The 22,537-nt window shown below is 41.0% G+C and overlaps 1 protein-coding gene across 1 annotated transcript in view; it reads right to left on the reverse strand.

Annotated features, from left to right (window-relative positions):
• Positions 1–22,537, reverse strand: part of ST8SIA4 (ST8 alpha-N-acetyl-neuraminide alpha-2,8-sialyltransferase 4) — a 442,546-nt gene that overhangs the window by 187,521 nt on the left and 232,488 nt on the right. The window contains exon 4 of the mRNA XM_078675440.1: positions 4,223–4,516. Coding sequence (XP_078531566.1) covers positions 4,223–4,516 — 294 coding nt within the window. The remainder of the gene's footprint in view (positions 1–4,222; positions 4,517–22,537) is intronic.

The following is a 22,537-nucleotide window of genomic DNA, read 5'->3' on the forward strand; positions in this document are numbered from 1 at the left end:
AACTGCAGGCATTTTTTTCAACAAGAAGGACATACACATTGATGTATTCAACATCCAATAAATACCACTCATTTGAAACAATTCAAGCAAACGTGTTTGTAGAAAGGTTTCTCCAGAAAAAGTTTCTAAGTAAGTGTTTCTTTAGAATAACACAACTGAGTAGACTAGACTTGCATTAGCAGGTAAAAACACTCTTGGTCAAAATTGTTACACTTTATGCATTACAGATATGCCCATATGACACACGTTATGCTTGTGCATAGGCAGCCAAATACTACATAACCATGTTCAATGAATATGTAAATATCAATCTTGCACTTGAGTGTCACAAACTCATTCGTTGTCTCCATCCATGACAGTGCAAAAGCAGAAACTGGGTGATTATGGGACAGACAGTAGGACGGGCCCCTCATTAGCAAATTAGTCACCTGAAAAAATGGCCTAGATTCTGGAAAAAAGACCAGTCTTCAACTTATGCATAGGCGTTTTGCAAGGAATGGAAGACTGCATGCATTTATGCAATACTCCAGGCAAAGTTTGTGATGATATCAGGGAAATCAGCAGTAAAAACAACAGCCCACTAGATCCTAAAACAGGCCCGCAAACAGCGAAAAAACAGCCTACACACTGGCATGTCAGACCAGCACTTCTGATACTGCCATTTACTTATAGGCCCGTTTCAAAAGCCTCTTCAAGACAGCTTCAAGGGTCCATCCACTGCATTTTCATATTCCATGCCAAATATGTTATGCCTATAAAAAGTGGGTAGAATTTAGCATTATGAAGTAGTGCTTATATGCAGCACTGTGCTGATGCGGTACAGTGTTGTGGATATACACAGAGGGGTTGAACATGTTCCTTTCACTTTCACATGTGCTAGGTATGACCTGATAACCATTCAGGTGTGCAATGGCAGTGCACTATGAACTGATGAACCATGAGTTAAGTAGATTCATCCCAGTGGATTGTGTGCCCTATGAACTGATGAACCATGAGTTAAGTGGATTCATCCCAGTGGATTGTGTGCCCTTGCAAATTTACATGTGAAGTAATCAACCCACTTGCGAGTGTACATTTGCCACGCACAAAAGTGGAAATATAAATGTGAGCAAGAATAAGGGGAAATATTTTGGGGGAAAATTAGATGAGAAAGGCCTCATTATAAGCTCCTGGTTATACTGATGGGACTGGTAACTGTAGTTAGCGGCCCTATCGGAATATTAAGCTGTGGTGTTTCACATGAAAAAAATCTGTGTGAAACTTAGGGTGAAAACTTGCAGGAATTGGCACGGAAGCCCTGATTGCCACATGTTATCCCCCAAGAAACATAACATCCCTGTCATTTCTCCACTCCCCAGAATTATGAAGTCATTGGCAACGTAATTCCAGTGGAGGGGAACAAGGGTATTATCAACGGGAAACATTTGGAACACCGCAGTCTAAACCATGAGTTTTCCGACTCTGCCAGCTAAACCATGCTTGCCTAAGGCAATGCATGGTCTAGCTGCTGGCTGCGGCTGACGGAAGCAGAAAGACCGCACAGGAAGCGGTGAGGTAAGTGGGGCTGGGTGTCATTCTGGGCGGGGGGTTGGTTGAAGGTTGTTTTGTGATAGTTTAGTAGGGTGGGGGGTCGGGGTAGTTTTATGGTTTGGGGTGAGTCTGGGGTTGTTTTGTGGGCTGGGGGTGGGGCAGGGTTTGTTTTGTGGGCTGGGTGGGTTGGGGGTTGTTCTGTGGTAGTTAAGAAGGCTGGGGGGTCGGGTAGTTTTATGGGCCAGGGGGTTGGAGTGGTTTTTCTATACTCGGGTAGGTTGGAATAGTTTTGTGGGCTTGGGGTGAGTCAGGATAGTTTTGTGGGCCGGGGTGGGTCAGGGGTAGTTTTCAGGGCTGGAGCGGAGGTCGTTTTAAGGGCTGGGGGGTTGGAGGTAGTTTTCAGAGCTGGGGGGGTTTGGTTAGTTTTCAGGGCTGAGAGGGTTGGGGTAGGTTTCAGGGAAGGGAGGGTCAGGGGAAGTTTTCAGGGCTGGAGGGGTTGGAGGTAGTTTTCAGGGCTGGGGGGTTGGAGGTAGTTTTCAGGGTGGGTGATTTGGGGCTAGTTTTCAAGGATGGGGTAGTTTTCAGGGCTGGAGGTCAGGGGTAGTTTTCAGGGCTGGGGGTCGGGTCGTTTTTAGGGCTGGGGGTCAGGGTAGTATTTTTTTTAGGGGATACGGTATTAGGCCTCAGGGCAAGGGAATGGATAGTTGGGGGTCGTTTTTAGGGCTTAGGGGAGGGCAGGGGAGTTTTTAGGGCTTAGTTGGGCTGGGCTTGGTCAGCTTAAGGGACAGGGTTAAGGGAAAGGGTATTAGGCCTCAGGGCAGGGGAAATGGAATTGGTAGTTGGGGCAGTTTTTGGGCTTAGGGGAGGGCGGATAGTTTTTAGTGCTGGGGGTTGGGTAGTTCTTTAAAATAGGGGTTTGCCTAAGGGCAGTGGAAGGGGTTGGGGTTGTTGTAGGAACAAAGCAAGACAGTGGTCTGGGGTCGAGGTAGTGTTTAAGGGTTAGGGACAGCGTCGGGGTTGGGAGGTGGTAGGGTAGGGCTATTTGAATGTCAGGGCGGGTGGGGGCAGAGGCGGAGTTTGTAGCTTAGGGCAGGGGAGGGGGGACGTGACCTTAGCAACACATACCCCTTTACAATTCATGCCTTTACCACAAACGTTTGTGGTAAAGGCATGCATGGGAAAGGAATGCATATTAAGACGCATTTGGTGTTTAGGTTGTGTCGTGGAGGCACATGTCTGCTTTACCCACTCGTGGTTCTATCATACAACCATTATTAACAGGTGACTCCGCCACAAATTTTCCCAATCCATATATGAGCAGTCAGATCGCAGAGATAGCTGATCCAACCAAGCATCTGTAGCAACGACCTTAAGTTCCATCAAAGCTCCAAGTTAGTGACAGATAACTGTCTCCACATTAAATACAGTAAAATATGATGCGCTATTGGTTGGTAGTTTTTAATTGCTTTGTAGTGCTGTGCACCACTGAAACAAAGACCATTCCCAGCAGTAAAATATTTTATTTAGGTGTTACTACTGCTGGAATCCTTTAATCAATCTGTCATCCCAGGAAGAGAAACAACTCTGGGCCTGAATAAGACCGACATGGTAGGTTTAAAGTCTGACTACCGTATTATGATGGTGATGGTTGGAGTTTAAACCGGCCAGGGAATCCAACTTGGTTCTGACGGGCTGAAGGAGCCCGTCAGCCAGTCAGAAAGCTCTCATAATCCCTTAAGGACGGTGTTTACGCTGTTGGGATTATGATTTAGTTTCCGACAGCCAATCCATGTTGGCCTTTCTGACATAGACTGGCTGTTGGAGACTAAGTTTGGAGGTCCCAAGCAGAGCCCCCTTACCCTTTTGTCCCTCTGCATTTGGCCCTAAGGGACACCCCATTACATCCCTGCACCGTGTGGCAGGCACCATCAGGGATGTTTAAAAACTTCAATTTCTCAATGGCAGCTTGTGCTGAGAGTTGTTTCCCCCCACTGCATCAACTCCCATTGATAAATGGAATAGGCAACCTAATTGTGCGGTCGGAACCGCCGAAATACGAGCTGTTCTTTCCACGAAACGGTGTTGGTCGAGGGGAACTCCGACCGACATCGTAATCAGTCTCTAAATGTCACACTGATGCATGCACAATGAAGATGTGTAATATAATCAAATCTTCCAAATGTTTCAATTGCAAAAAAGCTTTACAACATTCATGTTGATATTCAATTTTCATTAGCTAAACTACTTTTGAAGTTATGGAATCTTATTTCATTTTTCTGAAATGTTGATCCTTCTGCATTGGTAATTGTAGATTTAATTTCCACGTGCTAGACATGAAGATGAGTTTTTAATTTACTCTACTGAAAAATTTCTTTTGCTGCACATTGTGTATGAGACTAAATTTGCAAGAATGGTCATGGAGAGGCAATGCGGAGTGTAATTGAAATCTATATTTTCCATAATGAATAGGTGGGGAATGAAAGGATGGTGCATTCAGGTTTTTTCTCATTTCATGGTTTTCAAAGGCAATTCATAGTTACTGATGAAAATACATTTGTTACTAATTATGTTTTGCAGAATGAACTCTCCCCATTGGCAAAAATACAAACACAAAAGCCTTCCTTACAAAGACCGATGCTAGTGAATCTTCACATCCAGCGAATAGTTCGGTTGACAGATCCCTAGTACTTACCCTCTGACTGCATGAATAAGTCTCAGCGAGGGGTAGGCGGTTCGCACCTTCAGTTGGTTCTTTAGGATCAGCGCGTTCACCCACTCCACATGCTTTTCGCCCCCTTTCACCATGAACGCAGGGATCCAAAGTACGCTGTCATTCAGCATGGACAACCGCTGGACGAACTTCTCGCGGTCACTCTCATTCCTAAACCCTCCAAAGGCTCTTTGTACTACGGACGGGTTCATGGTAATGAAGTCAGACTTGGTCCCAACATCTTCCGCAAACTCCAGCACTGGAGCTAGATTGCACCTGAAAAGATATGGATTAAATTATCAATAGTGCATGGGAAACAGTCCGATTACAATCATTTTGTAACACTGTTTTTAGTGAAACATAAATATTTTGTGTTTATAACTGTAATTATCATCACTATCATAAACATGGTTATCTGTTGTATTATTATTACTAGTAGCAATAATAATGTTGGTGTTTTGTTATATAAAATCCAACATCACAAACAAAATCCTCGGTGCTTGTGATGCCAAGGATTATATCCTTGTTGATGTTATACGAGATGTTGTCAATAATGGACTCAGTTTATTGTATTTGAGAGGTCACCTATCCTTATTAATGCAGTTTGGAAGAGATATAAATTCAGGTAAGTAAGTGCCTTCCCCATTGCAAAGCAACGCTGTCGGTTCCCCAGAGCAGAGAGGGGTCTTTAAATCACAAGTGATCCAAAAAGTGAGTAAGGTCACAGAAGGTTGTGTACATTGTCCCTAGATGCAGTGGTGTGACAAAAGCCGCCACAGCCCCCACGGCGAGGGGGGCCAGAGCTCCAGAGGCCCCCTCTGGCACAGATAGGCCAGTGGTCTTAGAGCTTCGGACTAGGTCTGGAACATGGGGTCCCCCTGTCTGTACTTTGCAGGGGGCCTCTTCAACTTTCGTTACGCCACTGCCCAGATTAATTCAAAACAGACCGTCCGGTATCTTCAGCTCTTCAATACCTATGTATGGGAATTTCTGGGTGGGTCTACTTGAAAAACTTCGTGAACACCCACAAATCTGCAGCTTGTTACCAACCCTTGAAAATGCATATAGATTTACCGTGCATTTCCAGGATGAGAATGGGACAGGAATACCCATCTCCTCCAACAGTGATGTAATTTACCTGAGGAGAAACTAAAATAAATACATGCGAAAAAGTACATTTGCAGTCAATTGGCACGTACACATGTGTACACCCAGACCCGTGCAATGAATGGGTGCATTGGTGCGGAGAAGACCTGCGCGTCTGTATTTCAAATATTGCACCCTCTAAAGTGCATACTCATATCTTATCCATTTTCTGATATGGGAGTGATCGGCAGACAGCGGCAAGCGCTGCACCCTGTTTCTTGTTTGTATTTTCTGAAGTTGATGGACTAACGGAGAATTTCTGAATTACGTGAATGCAATGAATGTCCCATAAAGAGAGAGGGATCTTTGCTCTGTGACAGCGCACGTTTATGACACGGCGCCTGATAACATTTCAAATGTAGATGTATTTTACATGGAAGGAATATGTTGATTCAAGCCAACCGACACCCCTTAAAATAAAATACATTAAAGCATTATGAGAGTCTAAACTATTTCCTTTAGAATACTGTTTTATGTGCTCTGCTCTGATCTTGGCTTGGGGAACAGAAATGACTTGCAAACTATAGGCAATATTGTCATAATTAAACATGGCTTTATCCTGACTCTTTCCAAGCAGAGAGTCCTCTTAAAACTCCCCAGGACTCAGCCTTACCCAGCGCGAATTGAACCATTAGATGTGCTAAACCCTGTCACCTCTTGCGCATTTCCTGTAACCAGATCAATACATAGGAGACTATTGAAAAAGCAATTTTGAGTATCTAAAATAGTACTCCAGTAGTACTGTTTACATAATCTTGCAATGCCATATGAATTGGCGTCAAAACAACCAAAATGTAATAAAATAAGAATATTTATAAACAATTATTACAAATGCAAAATACTGTGTCCTTTTCATCATAGGGAGCTGCTCATTTTGGGACAAATCACAGAGACAAGTAAAAGTATGTAAAAGAGTACACCTATAGTAGTATTCCCTAGGCTCAGAAATGCTTTTGCCACTTGGCTCCATATACATTAACTTTGTGTGCCAAGGCCCCTGACGATTGTGAGGTAGTGTTCTTCTGTATATACACTTGTCTATGGTACTTCTGTTTGTTTTAACTGTTATGTAAATGTAACATTCCATAAGAAATGGAGGCAGACCCTACTCCTGTCATTTCATCATTTTGTACCTAAAAGATTTAGGGCCTTGGTGACGGATATCCTGTCTATCCTATTGTAGATGTTACAGACATGATGAAGACACTTACATTAATCATTTCAGTAAAAAAAGGCTGTAAACAGAGGCAAATATCAAAATGATCAAAAATAAAAGCAGGAGACATTACAGACTTAAAAGATATATACAGGATAAGCTGTAAAAGGCAAAAGCATTTTGAGGCTACTGTGTGATCTCTTCAAAATAGCTCACTCAAGAGTCATATGAGAGAGAAGGTCAATATGAAAGAGGAGGTTTTAAACATAGGAAATTGAAGAGAAAGAGTTTTCGAGAGAACGCAAAATATGCCACTTTACAGCATTTTGCACAAACACAATGAACGGATGGATGAAAGAAGTTGGACCTCATTTAGACATATTTTAATATTGTAAAGATAAGGCTACCTACATTACACTTCATAAAAACATTTTTTTTTGTTTGAAATACATTGGAACCACATCTTTGAAACAGTAGCACATGCAAGTGCTTAGAACAAGCAGTGAATTTAGAATTTCTTTTGCTTCAATGTGATTATCATGCTTTGTTCAGAGAATCTTGCATGGTACCATGGTACCAGAAGTGGTACATGGGGGTAAAGCTTGAGCGGTGGCTCCAGAGGAAGTACAATGGTTTTTTATTTTTATTTTTGGCCACCTGGAGGGTCCACCCTTAAACAAGTGCCTGGGGTTTAGGGTGTCCATAGCCTGCCCCCTTATATTGATTTCAACATTTTAAAGGACAGACTCCTGTAATGGAGGCCACGCCATTTTTCTCCGGCTAATCATTTTGTTTGGTACTGGGTCTTCAGGGACTGAAAATCCAATTCTCGATCAATCAAAGGGCACTATTTTTTTACATTTTCAATTCCTCTGGGCTCTCATGGAACCAACAATTCAGATATACTTATTTGTTATACCTTCTTCATGACCACATGTTTAAATGCAGCTTTCTCAAACACAGCTGTATAGATTCACAACAAGTCACAAAAGGTGCCCTTTTTGAGTAAAGTTCTAACTTTTTGCCGAATTTGATGTAGTTCAATTCATCAGTTTTTTCTGTACCAGCAACATAGGAAATCAATGTTTTGGGACCTACCCCCTTTTTCATAGCCCCTGCTTATGGGATTACCTCAAACATTTCCAGGTGGCATGGTGGACAAAGAACGATTGGTTGGAATGCTACCCTGAGCAATTAGCAGTGGTTAGACAAATTACCAGCATTCTTCCCATCACCTTTTGCGTGATTTATAATATCAGTACCATCAAAGATGGGTGAAAATGAGAGTCCACTACACAATCAAGTTCATGATATGCATTATAAAAAAGACAATTTGATTGTAATTTTATTGCAATAAAATTAAGAGATTCTCAGTGCATCAATGTGAATGTGTGACCTCTTCAGAAAGCAAATGACTAGGTCACTTAGTAAGCGAGTTAGTGAAACTGAGGGATTCCCAATGAAGAATTAGTTAATAAATGGGAAAGAGACAAGTGCAATAATAATTGTTATAACTTGTTGTAGTGCTTACATTCATTAAATTGAATCTATGAAGCTGGGTTGTATGTGATTTCATACAAAAACGATTTAATGGAATACCACTACTGAGAAACCAATTCATAGAAAGTCTTTTCGGCTGAAATTGGCTTTTGAATGCTTATTTATTATCCATCACTGACCTTCTCAACCACTAAACAACATCAATCCCTGATTTCTAAATCCTCTCACCACACATAAACAACACTCATACCTGAAGTCTAAAACCCCATTCTACATAGAAACCCCATCCATCCCTTAATGATTAAAACCCCTCACTACCCTGAACTCCACCCCATCCTGAACCCTAAAAACCTTTCACCATCCCAGCCGCTACTCATAATTGAACCTTAAAAACCCTCACCAGCCCTAAACTCCGCCACTTCACGCACCCTAAAACTTATTGACACCTATACAATCCGCCCATCCCTTAAATCTAAAAACACCTCACACGCCTAAACACAACTTATCTGTGAACACTAAAAAGACCTCACCACCCCTACACTCCACCCATCACTGAACACCAAAAACCCTATTCTATGCCATAAAACCAATTATTCCTCACCTCTGAGAACCCACTGATCACCCTAAACATGATCTATCCCTGAGCCCAAACATCCCACAGTAGTCCTAGACTCCACCGAAGTATAATGTAATTTTGGATTTCTTTATAATTATCTTTTCTTTAATATGCAAAATGTTTCCTTTAATTTTTGATTGTTTTGTATTTCCTTAAAATTGGTTTTACATGATTTCGTTTTCTCCATTGTGGTTTCTATGTTTTCGTATTTTTATTAATTCAACTACTACCTTGAAGCTTGATATATGATGAAAACAATAAAACTGCCCCAAAGTTTTTTATTTTGCTGGATTGATTAGAAGACAGTACTGGGGCACCAGGCTCACATGACTATTTGTCAGAGAACAACCTTTACCCTTTATCTGGCACTACTTGACAACACAGAGGTATGATATGGCAAGAATGTGTTCTTCACAGACATAATAATAAGACCTAAAATTCCTATTTGTAAAGTGCGAACATATCACCTCCTTAAGGGTTTCAAGGCGCTGGTGGCAGTTGGGAAGATATTACCCAGAGTCACATGGTGCTGAGCTGAGTTGCTACCCGCGCACAAACCGTGAGCCCAGCGCTCCTGAGTCAGCCACTCTGGCTGCTGCATCACACGGGTAACATCCATTACAACGCAGTCATTACAATGACCTACCTTTACAACGCAACTGTTACGATGCAACTGTCTTTACATCGCATGTCACTATAACACATGCATTACAACACATACCATTACAAAGCATACCATTACAGCGCATTATAAGATAAGTAATGGTGATTTTTTTTAGTATTAGTGTGGGTTTAGGTTTTGGAGTACATGGGAATAGTAATTTTTACCCCTACACTATCCAACACTTTCCCTACTGTTGCAATCACTGGAGCTGGAATAGTAATTTTTACCCATACACTATCCAAAATGTAGTAATTTTTACCCCTACACTATCCAACACTTACCCTACTGTTGCCCTAAAAGTATTATGCGTTGTTATGCGTTGTAATGGTAGTTTTAAAAATGCGTTGTAATGGCATGCTTTGTAAAATCACGCAATGTAATGGTAGTTGCGATGTAAAGACTGCATTGTAAAAGCATGCGTTGTATTTGCATGCATTGGAACGTCATATATTCGCGTCACACCTCTCCCTCAGACATCACTTTCACCTCACCCTGGGGACGATTAAACATGAATACCATTTTCTAATATTTGCTGAACAGGTCTACAAATTGACATTGTGACAAACAAATCAAAAATGAAACCGTATAATGAAGCAATCTGTATTCGGTTACAGCGAATCCACTGATTTAAGGTAAAAAAATGCATACTACCCGCAGCTGAGGACAAGTAAACTAGAATGAGAAGCAGGACCAGAGAGAGAAAGGAGTTGCACTGTGGGTCTCAATGAGAGGAAACTCTTTATTTGATCCACGCCCCTCTTTTAAGTGTCATTTTCGGCAAGACAACCAGGAAGCCTGACAATCACTAAAACACACCCTGAAAATGTAACCAAGTACTGGTGCTCAATTAAAGCGACATGATACCCTCAGGTAAAGTTAGCACTATAGAAAACTCACAAAAAAAGCACACAGGTCCCTAATATGCAATCCTTTACTAGGACCAATTTCAAGAGATGCATTGTTTTCCCTCATAGTGTTGGTTTCAACTAATGTGTGCAGACTGAATCAGCTCCAGGGGCAGCAACCATGAAGGATGGTGTCTGGCCCAGCATCTTGCCACCACTTTAATCCTCAGATAGAGCACTGGTTTTGGAGTTGCTCCATTGCGTCTGGGTCGCCGTCCCATTCCGTGACCCACTGCATCTCCCCATACTCCAAACTTTAGCTTATTGCTCTGATGAAAGACCAATCGGTCCGAAATGCATAGAAGACATACTATGACCTATTGGATGGCCATCATGATTTTTGAATGCTGTCATAAAGTTATAACATTGAAGATGGCATCTGTGATGATGATGAAGAAATAGCGAATTAAGAATCGCTCTGCTCGTGGAGTCTGCACTAATGTTATGTTACTGGAGCAAGCAAAGTATTTACTACTGAAAAACTGCCGAGGGTGGACCAGAAGTTTCAGATGTATTTTTATGACACAGTTATTTGAGTGGGGCTGTGAAATGTGAACTAAGTAAAATCCACTTCATTTCCTACAGGACTAGAAAAGAGTGGAAGAGGGAAAGGATGAGATATACCATACTGCGCATAAGAAGTTGGAAGGCATTAAAGGAAACTGTAATAATATTAGCCTCCGTGTCTTTAATAAAATGCAGAATTTCAGTTCATATGATTATTCTGAGCCTTGTGCACTTTCCTAGCAACATTAAAATAAGATGGATATTATCAGTTTCTTTTTACTTGGTACAAATTTAAAGGTGCACGAAATTTCATGTTTTAACATTAAATTTCACATGCAGAATACTTACTAGACTTTAGATAGTTATTTTAGCCTTCTAGAGAAATACTAGAGGCTAGCAAGAGAAAACTTCCTCAATCTCACACCATCCGTTTTTGAGTAATGGCACTCACAGAGGTCTCACAAGCAACCATGGTAGGAGCTGCAGCCCTGTCACGCCAGACATTTAGGGTACTTTCCAAGGTGGCAGTGGATTCTAAGCTGTCACGTTCTAATCGTACAATTCAGGAGTGGGAACTGATATTGAAAGATGAAATTGCAAAAGTTGGTGAAGTACTTGGATGATTACTTATCATCTAGAGAATGTTAGTTCCTTTCCAAATAGGCATAGGACAGGAGGATGAAGAGCAGCTATCTGACCGTTTAGATGTACTGTTACAATATTTTATTTACATTTACACAACTCTCTGAATGAGATCAAACAGTGCCCAATTTTAGCCCCAGTAGCCAAAACATAAAGCTATGTAAAGGCAACTGCTTGTGTTGAGTATAAGGAATCTTAAGCTGTGCTGAGCCTGCCATCTACGTGCAGGATGACATCCTTCACGTTTCCCAGCATGATTGGGTTTATATTTAAAGATAGAAGAGAGGGGAGTTGGAATCCACTCACCAGCCACGTATACTGGTGTTTTACTATTGTTAAACGTTACAGCAGGAACAGGTGTTGGTACAGAAAGGTATTCAACTGTATCTTTACTAAAGGAAGATTGCTGGGCTGGTGGATGATGTAGATTACTTGTCAATGGATATCACCTCACTGACGCCCATATCTCAATCAGCATGTGTGTGCGCCTTGCAAATTCCCCATAGGGAGAATTTGATGTGGTAACCATGGAATGTCTAAAGAATGTTTGGTGGTGATACTGACCATAGAAATATTAGACACGCTTGTAACATGTCTCCTGTCCTTATTATCTCTGGCCATTACCATGTGAAAACAGGCCATGTGTGGTGTATGCAGTTTTGAGAATTAAAAAATAGTTTTAATTTAAATTATATAAAACAAAGGAATATATACATGCAGATGCCAAGTTAAAGTTTGGTGGTTGTGGAAAATTCTACAATTAGTAAAATAAGTAATACATCCTCTGTTAGTGTACACTTCACTTACACAGAATCCTCCAATAGAGGAAGAGATGATTCTGGAGTAGTTTCCCAGCCATTAGAGAATCATGCAACTGATTATTTACCACTCCTTTCTCTACTCAGTAGATAATCACCAAACTCTAAAAAGAGTATTTGGAGATAAAAGTGCAATGTAGGTAACAACAATGTTCCTTATGTAGCAGTTCACATCTATTACACTGTTGTATATTATAGAAAATGTCTTTTTCATGAAATACTAAATTACACAACGTGGTTCATAGTGAAACAAATGATTTTTCATTCCCAGGATCCCTCAATGACTGTCTGTTAATAAATATTTGCTGTATAGTTTACAATACTGACACCCTATGTTCCAGTGTCATTAGCCTTGCTTGCAAGAGATATTGCATACTACAAGGGGCTGGGAACACGCCCATTGCTTACCATTAGTTGACATTATTGTCACCCTGATTTGCTGCCTCCTAGTGGACCAGCATGTGCGGACTTCACTTCCTCATTTTTCATGTGGAGGATAGTCCAAGTACTGATTGCTTCAGCTTGATAAGAGGACTTTGGCTGCTTGCGCTATGATTGAGGTTCTATTTCTCTTTCTTCTTCCTCGTTGTCCGAGTTGATTCATCCATTAGCCTTCTTTCCACTCATCTCCGTTGTCCTTGATGCTTCTTCCTTCCCACCCCTCTTTGACATGTTGCTTCTTTCCTCCCACCTCCCACACTCCCTTTGTCTGTGCTGTCCCTCCACCCACCATAAAAAAGCACCAATGATGCAGCCGGAGCTGGCCATATTCTGGCATTTTGTTCCCCTCCTGTGGTCCGTGGTGCTCATTCCCTCCCTCCCATTGTCTGTGTTGCCCACCCTTCTGCCCGCTGTCCACGTTGCCCACTTCCATCCACCATAAGAAAAAAGAGTGGTGTGACTTGGCCAGGAGTGGCCACATCATAGCACTTTTTTTTCTAACTTTTAATCATGCTGCACAGCAGATGGGCATCTGCACTAAGGCTTAAGGAAATTGGGAAAGCCACTAAATCTTGCGTAGGGTTTTGTGAATCCTTGATGCATGAATGTCGGAATTTTAATAAAATGTATTAGAAGCTCCTGTACACATCAAATATAGGCATTCCAATCTCTCAATGAAGCGGCAAATCAACAATATACCTAATTAGGCATTAACTTAATAACAATCATTGTGACATTAGTTTAAATTCTAAAATATGTTTTTATCTGTTGAAAGGCAGTGCACATCTTATCGTAACGAAAACATCTGGTCGTTTAGGCTTTCTGATGTGCAGCTTGCACTCAGGATGTCCTGCTCTGTAGGCCGTCACGCGATAACATATGGTATTTCCTTTTAATTTTTTCCGTGGGAAAAGGATTAAAGGATTTTTCGATCATGTAAAAATATTTGAATTATGCCAGAATACTAAAATGAAACCCAGTGATCCTTTAGAATACAATGTTTCAGTTACCATTAGTCTCTCTACTGTATTATTTGCGTACATGGTAATCAATGTTTCATATCAATGGTTTTAAGTATAGTTGGTTTGTTTACAAAATAAAATATGAAGGTCAAATTATGATTACACCAATTTCTGCAATTTAAGGAACTGATTTGCTCTACCAGTTTTTGATCCTATAGAGCGAACAAAATATCGATAATAGCCAATTTGTAAGTGACATTTACCAAAGAAAGACAGATCTGCGCCCGATCACAAACTATTTGTGACTGATATTTTTTCATGTCCATGGTGTAGCAAGACAGGCAGTGCTGGTTGCCATGATATTTTATCACTGTATTGTAAAAGCCGATGTACACAGATGGTATTGTGTGACATGAATGTTTTTTGTTTGGCATGTTCTTAGATGACGTGTTGTGTTTTTTCTGTGCTTTTAAGCTGCATTATTGCAACAGGGAGACATCATTACAGCGACCGGCCTTTACATCGAAGTCAGAATCCCATATACTTCACCATGCAAGTCGTCACAACAACTTGCTGTAGTGGACATGTTATTAGACTGGTGTTGGATTTTTAAGTCCAACTCCATCCCTACTGTTGTGTAGACTGGCGTTGGGATAGCAATTTATACTATTCCAAAGTACAGCGTCCCCTAAAGCAATTCGTTGTAATGACGTGCGGCTAAAGCAGCGCGTGGTAACGATCACGTGGGGTACTGACTGCGTTGTAAAGGAGTGCGGGGTAAATGCCTGTGGGGTTACATCATACATCCATTACAATGTAATGCTGATGTGTTGTGTTGTGTTTCTGGTGTTGGTCTCATAATTTGAATGTTTTATTGTGTTATGCTCTCTTATGATTTGATTGTTTTGTTAAGTTGTTATGTCTGTTATGTTCTGTTGTTTTCTTAAGATGGCAACAAATGCTGCTACATTTCCAGCCAAATGAAGCACACATGTTTGAAGTTCAGGTATCAAGAAACAAATTACTACCATCTCAAGACTGTAAAATAGTGCTGCTCCAGCTATTCAACTATTTAAGACATGAGGCAGCCCAAACCTATGTCAGACACCGACTATCACTTCAAATGCTTTATTTATGTGAAATTCAAACAATAATACAATTGGTGGCTGGAAGATTTTCGTACATTTTATTTTCTGAAAAGATCACTATACTTAATAGACATGACCTTGAGTTATATTTCAACACTTATATACATTCATTTTCTTGCATTTGTTATCACTTAAACAGGGAGAATGATACCTGAATCCATATATGTAGATCGCATTGATCAAAACATAGTGCTAAACAAAAATATCACATTGCTAGTGAAAAGTGTTTAACCATGTACCAACAAAACTCGTGTATCAATCCAGTGTTCAACCAGTCCTAAATTAAAAATGACCCGAGGGAAACGTTTTGTAAGCCCTCTCGGCATACACAGTGGGGTTCCAACACCATTTAATATGGCACTGCAGGAAATGCTTTGTCAAAAGTCCTAATCATTCTCCATATTGATGTGAAGTATGTACGGAATACCCAATGTTCCAATCTTCAACACGTTTCAAACCCCAGATTATTTCTGATTCTCCTCAGGACCAGGTTGTGAAGATTTATAAATCTTAAGCAATCAAAGGAGATTTCATAAAGCAGTGTCCCCATAGTCTGAAAAATGGTTGCCAGGTTTCTTCTGACGTGTCTTTCCGCTGGCAGGTCCCACATCTTCTCCGCTCCTGCTCCTGCTCTCCTGCCTGTTGAACCACAAAGTTTAGGAAATAAACCTGTGCCTAACCCTCCGGTAACTTGTCACAAAAGTAGTTAGGCAATGTGCAAAGTAACAGTAATAAAGTAAAAACACATGGCAAGAAAAGGCCCAAACCTATATAGAAAAATAGGGACATTTCTTAAAAATAAAAATGACAGAATTACAAAAATCCAATTAGTAGAGCTGGAGTTATAAACCTTTAAAAGGTTTAGGGAAAAATAGTCACACCAAACCCAGACAAAGTCACAAGTTCAGGCCGACCACAATGGAGCACATGTCGGACACATGACCAGGTTCATACCGCAGGCAGGGAGAAGTGCACTCTTACTCCAGCCAATGGTAAATGAAATGCTACTAGAGGCAGTCATTGTGCCACCTACTTAAAGTAGCACTAAAAAACCTGTCTCCAGGCCTACCCTTGCAGCTTGGGTGTGCAGTTTAAACTGCCATTTCGACCTGGCAGTGAAAAACCTCCAAAGGTTGGCTTCCCAAAGACTAACACTGGTTTACACTATTACATTTATTAGGTTCTAATTTGAGTATGGTAGTGGCTACAAAATGGTTCAAGAGGCCATTTTTGTAGTATTTCAAAATCCAACTTAATGATCAGGTCCTATTTTATATTATTATTATTTAGGTAATTACACTTTTAGAAAGTCGTAATTCTCCTGCCTAAAACCAAAAGTCAGTGTCCACCTGTCACTTGACCCCTGATAGCTCCCCTGTGGTGAGATGTGTATTGTGCCCAGACAGTGGACAAAAGTCTCTGGGTGTGGGGTGGGGGACTGTTCACTTGAAAGGATGGCCTTTGGGGCTGAGACCAGCCCCTTCCTGAGCTTCAGTGGATACTTAACTTGTCACTGCCGGATGCAGCTTACACGTAGGCCTGACCCAACCTGGTTTAAAGGCTGTACAGTGGATTGTCTTCTACCCACAGGCTGGCACTAAGCATAAAAGTGAACTCCACAGACCTCTCTACAGAACACTCCTGGACCTGTTAAGAATCAAAAGATCTACCCCGCTGTCTGAAGAACCTGAAGGAAGACTGGACTTGCTTGCCTCGAGCCCAGGCCTCCAGAAGTCACTTCAATGGTCATTTGGCTGACCTCCTGTTTGAGCTACAGCAATATAACAAGCTTCCAGAGGCCTCTCTTCCTGCAACTGCCCAGATGACCAGTTCCAGTTTCAACTGGACCTGCTCTGGTTCATTCTTCTGGCCACTGTGGGAGTGAGTTCTAATACCCAAGTGGTGCCCCCCAGGTCCAGGACCTTGATTAGAGTGCACTCCTCCTGTCCCTAAACTGCAAGATCTGGGACTTGGAAACTTTTCCCCAAATTTCTGACTTGAGAACTGACTGATGTTGAATTGTCTGTTGGCCTCAGCTTGCTGGTTTGCAGTGGCGGCTCGCAGAGGGAGTGCTGCAGGGTGGTGCGGTTGGGAGGGACAGGGTGGGGGCGTAGTGGAGTCGGACATACGACAGCACGGAGTAAAGTAAGTAAATAAATAAATACAACTATTTACCTTGCGCTCGCTGCATCACCGAGTTGGCGATGCAGCGAGCGCAAGGTAAATAATTGTCTTTATTTACTTACTTTACTCATGCCGTCGTATGTCCGGCTTCACTACCGCCCCTCCCACACCTCACCACCCTGCAGCACTCCCTCTGTGAGCCGCCACTGCTGGTTTGACCTGATGAAGAAGATCTGGCTTTCAGATGTTTCTAAGTTTGAATGTAGAAGGCTTCATCTGGACCGACCACCTTCACCGACAACCGTCTTGAACCCCGCTCTTTTGCAACCAGCCGCCGTTGAGCCCCTCTTTGGATTCAGCTTGCAGCTTGACCTGGCAATGACTTACTGATAATCACTTTTCCCCTATAAAAGTTTCTAAGAGGGAAAGCAAACGTTCTATAAGGATGTACCTGGTCCCTTTATCTTACCGGTGATCCAGCGGAGTCAGTATTGACTTTTGACTTTGTATAGCATGATCAGATAACCCTGGTTAGCACTTTTTGCCTTTGAAGCTATTTTTAATACAAACTTTAAAAGCTCATATCTTTGGTTCTACTTATTGGTTTGCTGTCATTTTGGGGATATTTTGTTTATTAAAACACACTCTCTGTTTCTAGGTTGGTGTGTTATTTTTCTTGTATTTTCCATTTATTACTGTTTGAATACAGTATACATATTTTACACATTGCCTCTAGGTTAAGCGGATTGCTTTCTTTCAAGCTACTAGACGGTTAAGCACAGGTTTATTCACCCTGACAAAGATTGTGATTATTATTTGAGATGGGTTATCATCCCTTTATCTATGACTCCAATTTCTTGAAGAAATCAGCAGTGGCACAATAAAGGTTGTACAAGAGGTGGCTACTAAACTGAAAGACGAGGTAGAGTCATGTTATAGGTCAAAGAGTGGGACAGGGTGAAATTAAGATAGATAGCAGGTTCATAATGGAAAGCATAACAGCACCCAGATAGGAGGGTACAAGAAAGGAGGTCACATAACCCTGAACCTATAAACATCTTCACACATCAATCATACTGCTATGGTGTTTTGTACAATATCTGGTGACAGGGACAGTTTGGGAATGAGAATAGGGACATATAGAATATAAACACAATTATCAGGGATTTTCAATGAGTCTTGAAGAAGAGAGAGATAGTAGGGCTTCTATTACATAATACTGTAGTCAAAAGCATCACGATAAAAAAATACTGATGCACAGAAATTGTGGTCCTCTATAGGGAGTTTACATACTTCCAAAATAAACTACAAAAATATTATAAACAGGACCTAAATCTTGAGATTTTAAAGGTAAGTATATATTTTAAAGTATGTAAAAAAATAAGAGTTAGAAAAGGAATTCACTTGAAAAATCTAAAATTTAAATATACGGACATGACAAAAAAAAAGAAATAAAAGTATTAATTTAAAAAAGAAATAATAGTAAACATTACATTTAAATCAACAATATATACCAAACAATATATCAATTAATAAAATTAGAATTTTTCTTATAAATATTACATCATTAAAATTGCATTTTAAAAACGCTTCAATAAAATTAATTTTGCTCAAAAAAGTTACAAAATAAAACAAAAATATAAGATTGCTATAAAAACACTCAACATTCAATAAAAAATACCAAACATTTAAATAAAATGAAAACATCACCAAAATTCAAAAACACTAATACCAATTCTACAAAAAATAATAAAAATAGACACTTCTTTAACCAAAAAGAGAAAAATGATTACATTTCTACATCCAAACTACCAAACACTCAAAAGAAATATCAACACTTAGGGGGTCATTAGAATGGCGGGCAGACTTTGCCCGCCCGCCATCCTCGTGGTAATAGGGACCGGCCGCCGTAACGGCGGGGGTCCCATTACCAGCAGGATGCGCCCACCACTGTGGCGGGTGCATCCTGCATTCCTATCATTGTGGCGGGCGGTGCACTCCGCACCGCCCGCCACAATGGCAGGAAAGCATGCTGTGCACTGCCATGCTGTGCATGTAAATGCTGGGGGGTATCATAGGTACCCCCCATGTGCACCCCCCACAGACCCCCTGGAGTCCCTGGGTGCCTGCAACGGGCCCTGCAGGGATTCTCCGCATGCCTTTCCGTGGCGGCATTGCTGCCACGGAAAGGCATTGAAAAATCCCCATCATAATATGGCTGGCGGTGTCTGATAGGCCACCATATTATTCCTTTTCCGCCCTGCCTTTCCGGCCGCCGAGGTCCCCCCCACCATACTAATATGGCGGGGGGAAAACTAGTGTGGATGTCGGGCGGATTGCCTCCGCCAGGCCGGCGGTGGCCGCCGCTAGCCTGGCGGAGGCAATCCGCCCGACATCGTAATGGGCCCCAAAAACTCCATTAAAATGAAAAATTAAAGCAAAAACATAAATAAAACAAAATTAACTTTCCAACTTCAACCAATAAAAGTCAAAAGAATATACACATTTTGTAGAATAAAACGTATTAGTTCCATTCTAACCGAAGCAAAAGCTGAGCAAGGATTTTGGAGAAGTCCCATTCCAATCTTAGGGGCTGATTAGGATAGCGGTGAGACCGACACCGACAGCCCCAATACACGGGACCTGGGCGGCAACTATGGTGCCACCCTACAAATCTCTGCACCATGTAGCATGCCCCGTATGGTGCCTGCCACGTAGTGCAGGGATGTGTGCAGTGTCCCTTTTTTACATTGCGGGGGGTGCTGCAGCCAGCAGCACCCGCCGCAATGCAAAATATAGGCATTGTGACCGCCGTGGTGGCGGTCGCATCAAAATGCCTACTGCTGGACTGCCGACAGTATGTCGAGCGGTCCCAGTACCCGATAAGGTGATGGGTGGACTTACGTCATAATCGGGCCCAAAGTAACAGTAGGGAAAGCACTTGACTTTGTGGGGCCTAAGATTGACTTTTCCCACTCCAACATAGGCAACACTCGTGAAAGTTTTAGGATGCAGCAAACATAGCATTTTCTAATGAGTAATGGTTGGTTAAAGCTTTACTTACATCAATCCCTTGTTCCACAAGCTTGAATCAAGTGAATTGGTTTTACTATTGCTACACTGTAGCTTCTGAAGGGGAAATTAGTTTGCATGGTCTTGAACGGACTTTATAGCTAAACATTAATCTATGATATTGCACATGCTTCTGAGCTAGGGATGCACAATGTTCTTTCTATATATCTTTCACATTTACATTGATGGGTGCAAGGACTAGTCTTTGTGGATCGTTTTACTCACCCCTTTTAATATTGCTGCATTCCTTCAATTAGCTTTTCTCAACTGCAAGCTAGAAATAGTTTTGGTCTCTCTGATTTGTTTACCAGAAAAAAAAGATCTTGCACAGTGTCACCCATAAAACAATACATATGAATGTTCACCGAGAACTATGATGAAAGCTAAAGCCCAAATGCTCATTCTTCCCTGGTGGCCTAATCTTTAAAATGTTAAGACTAGAAATAAATTGCACTAAATTGTTAGTGGGTATAGTGAATTTGCACTTGCATTCTATCCAAAGTATACCTGATATTTAATTATTTCTTCTAATAAATGTTTTCAACCTATCTCACTCTGGGGACCATGGTGATCCATAAAGCCTTTTTCTGTTTCACCTGTGACTTCATAAACCTCTCTAAATACTTTAGAAAGATGTATTTGAAGATTATGACATGATAACAATAACAAATAGGTCAGGTGCAAGCCTTTATTAAGCGATGTCATATCATTCAGTAGAACAGTATTTTATGTTTTAATTATTAAGGCCTGTCATCATTGTTTTGCTGATACCAAAACATAGCTGAAATAACATTCAGGCCCAGATTTACTAAATGATCACGTAACACAGTGCAGCAGCCAAAAATGCTGTGCTGCATTGCGTGCGAAGAAAAGAGCAGGAGAGCACAATATTTACAGAGATATGGTCTCTTCACCGCCTCTTCCTAGTACCGGCGCAGAAAGTTGCCGCAGAACACGACGCGCACAACGGTGCAAGGGTGTCTGCGTGAGTTTTGAAAATATTTTGGACTGGAAGGTTTCTCTTCCATTACAAAATACTATGCTTCAACTAACATTTAAACTTTTTCCACCTTGTTGGTGTTCTGTACAGTACAGCTCACATGCAAAGTTGAAAAAGAAAGGAGAAACAAAATCATTTCTCCTTTCTAGTGCCTATTTGAAATGGATGTTATTTTTTATGCAAAACCCTGTCTATTTTTTTTTGTAGATAGGGTTATGCATCAAAAACCATGAGTGGTTGCATGGGACTGTCCATGCCCCACCCATGGAACTCCCCCTTGAAGCTAAGTACTGCAAAGTACCATTATGCGCAAAATAGCATTAGTTTTGAGTGAATTTCCAGCATAAAACAAGTTGTGCACTGAAAAGTTAATTGAGAAAAAAAGATTTTGCATCAATTGGCATCACTTTGTGGCACAAACACAGCACAAAATCTTAAATAAATATACCCCTCAGTGTATTAAAGATACTGAAAATATTTTAAGAATCTCTTTTCTTATAAAGAAATATTCTTTAAAATAGACTATTCCCACATCTGCAAAAACAACCCCTCTCACAAATCCTGTCTTGAACTAATATGTGGCTTACTAGTGAGAAAATAACACTCACATTTTAGTCATGTAGCCATAAGAGCTGGATATATACAAGACGGTACCACGTTGGAGGTTGGAGCAAAATGTGGCAGGATGTTTATGAAAAAGGAAATGAGGATAGCAAGGGGATTACCAAAGGATAACACATGGGTACCTCTCTTTTGTCCAAAATAGATTTTATTTGAAAACAAATAGTGTCGATGGTGAGAAGTGGAGATAGGGGGTGGCAGGGAATGGAAGGAGAGAAGACAATTATGTCTCCTTAATAAAAGTGAAATATTAATTTTAAAATGACAAAGTTTCAATATATAAAGGAGTAGCAGAAAAATCCATATTGTGTAGAAGTTTTGTTTCATTTACATCATGTTCACTAGTTATAGCAGGTAAAATAAATACCTGTTGATTTTTTTTTGTATGATGTCAAGTCCAGCTGTGCCAGACTGTTCAGTTATCTCATTGGGTATTTCACCAGCAGCAAAAGCCAATAGATGCTGTTTTTAGAAAGTCCAGGACCCGTGCCTGCTGGTGCCTCTGTCATTTTCCAGCATTTCGAGGATAATTGCAGCTGGCACAGTAGGGGGGGGTTCAGAAGGGAGAGAGTATTGACTATTTTTGAACGGTTTGCTTTTAATTTCCAGTCTAACCCTTCTCTCCATACATTGTTTTTGCAAATTGAAAATTAAATGTTTTGAACTCGAGCTGTGGTCTCAGGTAACTTGAAGCCACCACCAGGCTTCTGGAGATTTAAATGGAAGAAAAAGCCTCACAGATGAGGTCCAGGTATTCCGTAACTCTAGTCCTGCTATATGGTGAACTTTCTAGTTGGTGGTAAATATGGTCAATGTTTGCATGTACATGGAATCACTGATGGTCTTCATTAACTACTGGTACTAGTGGCTACATCTACATATTTACATATTAAGCAATAAAGGGTAGTAAAAAACAATCATTGTTTAACCCCTTGGCCGACGGAAGCACTCCCTCCCCAGTGCTGCGAACGGCCA

The sequence above is a fragment of the Lissotriton helveticus genome, chromosome 2_1, assembly GCF_964261635.1.
Source record: "Lissotriton helveticus chromosome 2_1, aLisHel1.1, whole genome shotgun sequence".
Lineage (NCBI taxonomy): Eukaryota > Metazoa > Chordata > Amphibia > Caudata > Salamandridae > Lissotriton > Lissotriton helveticus.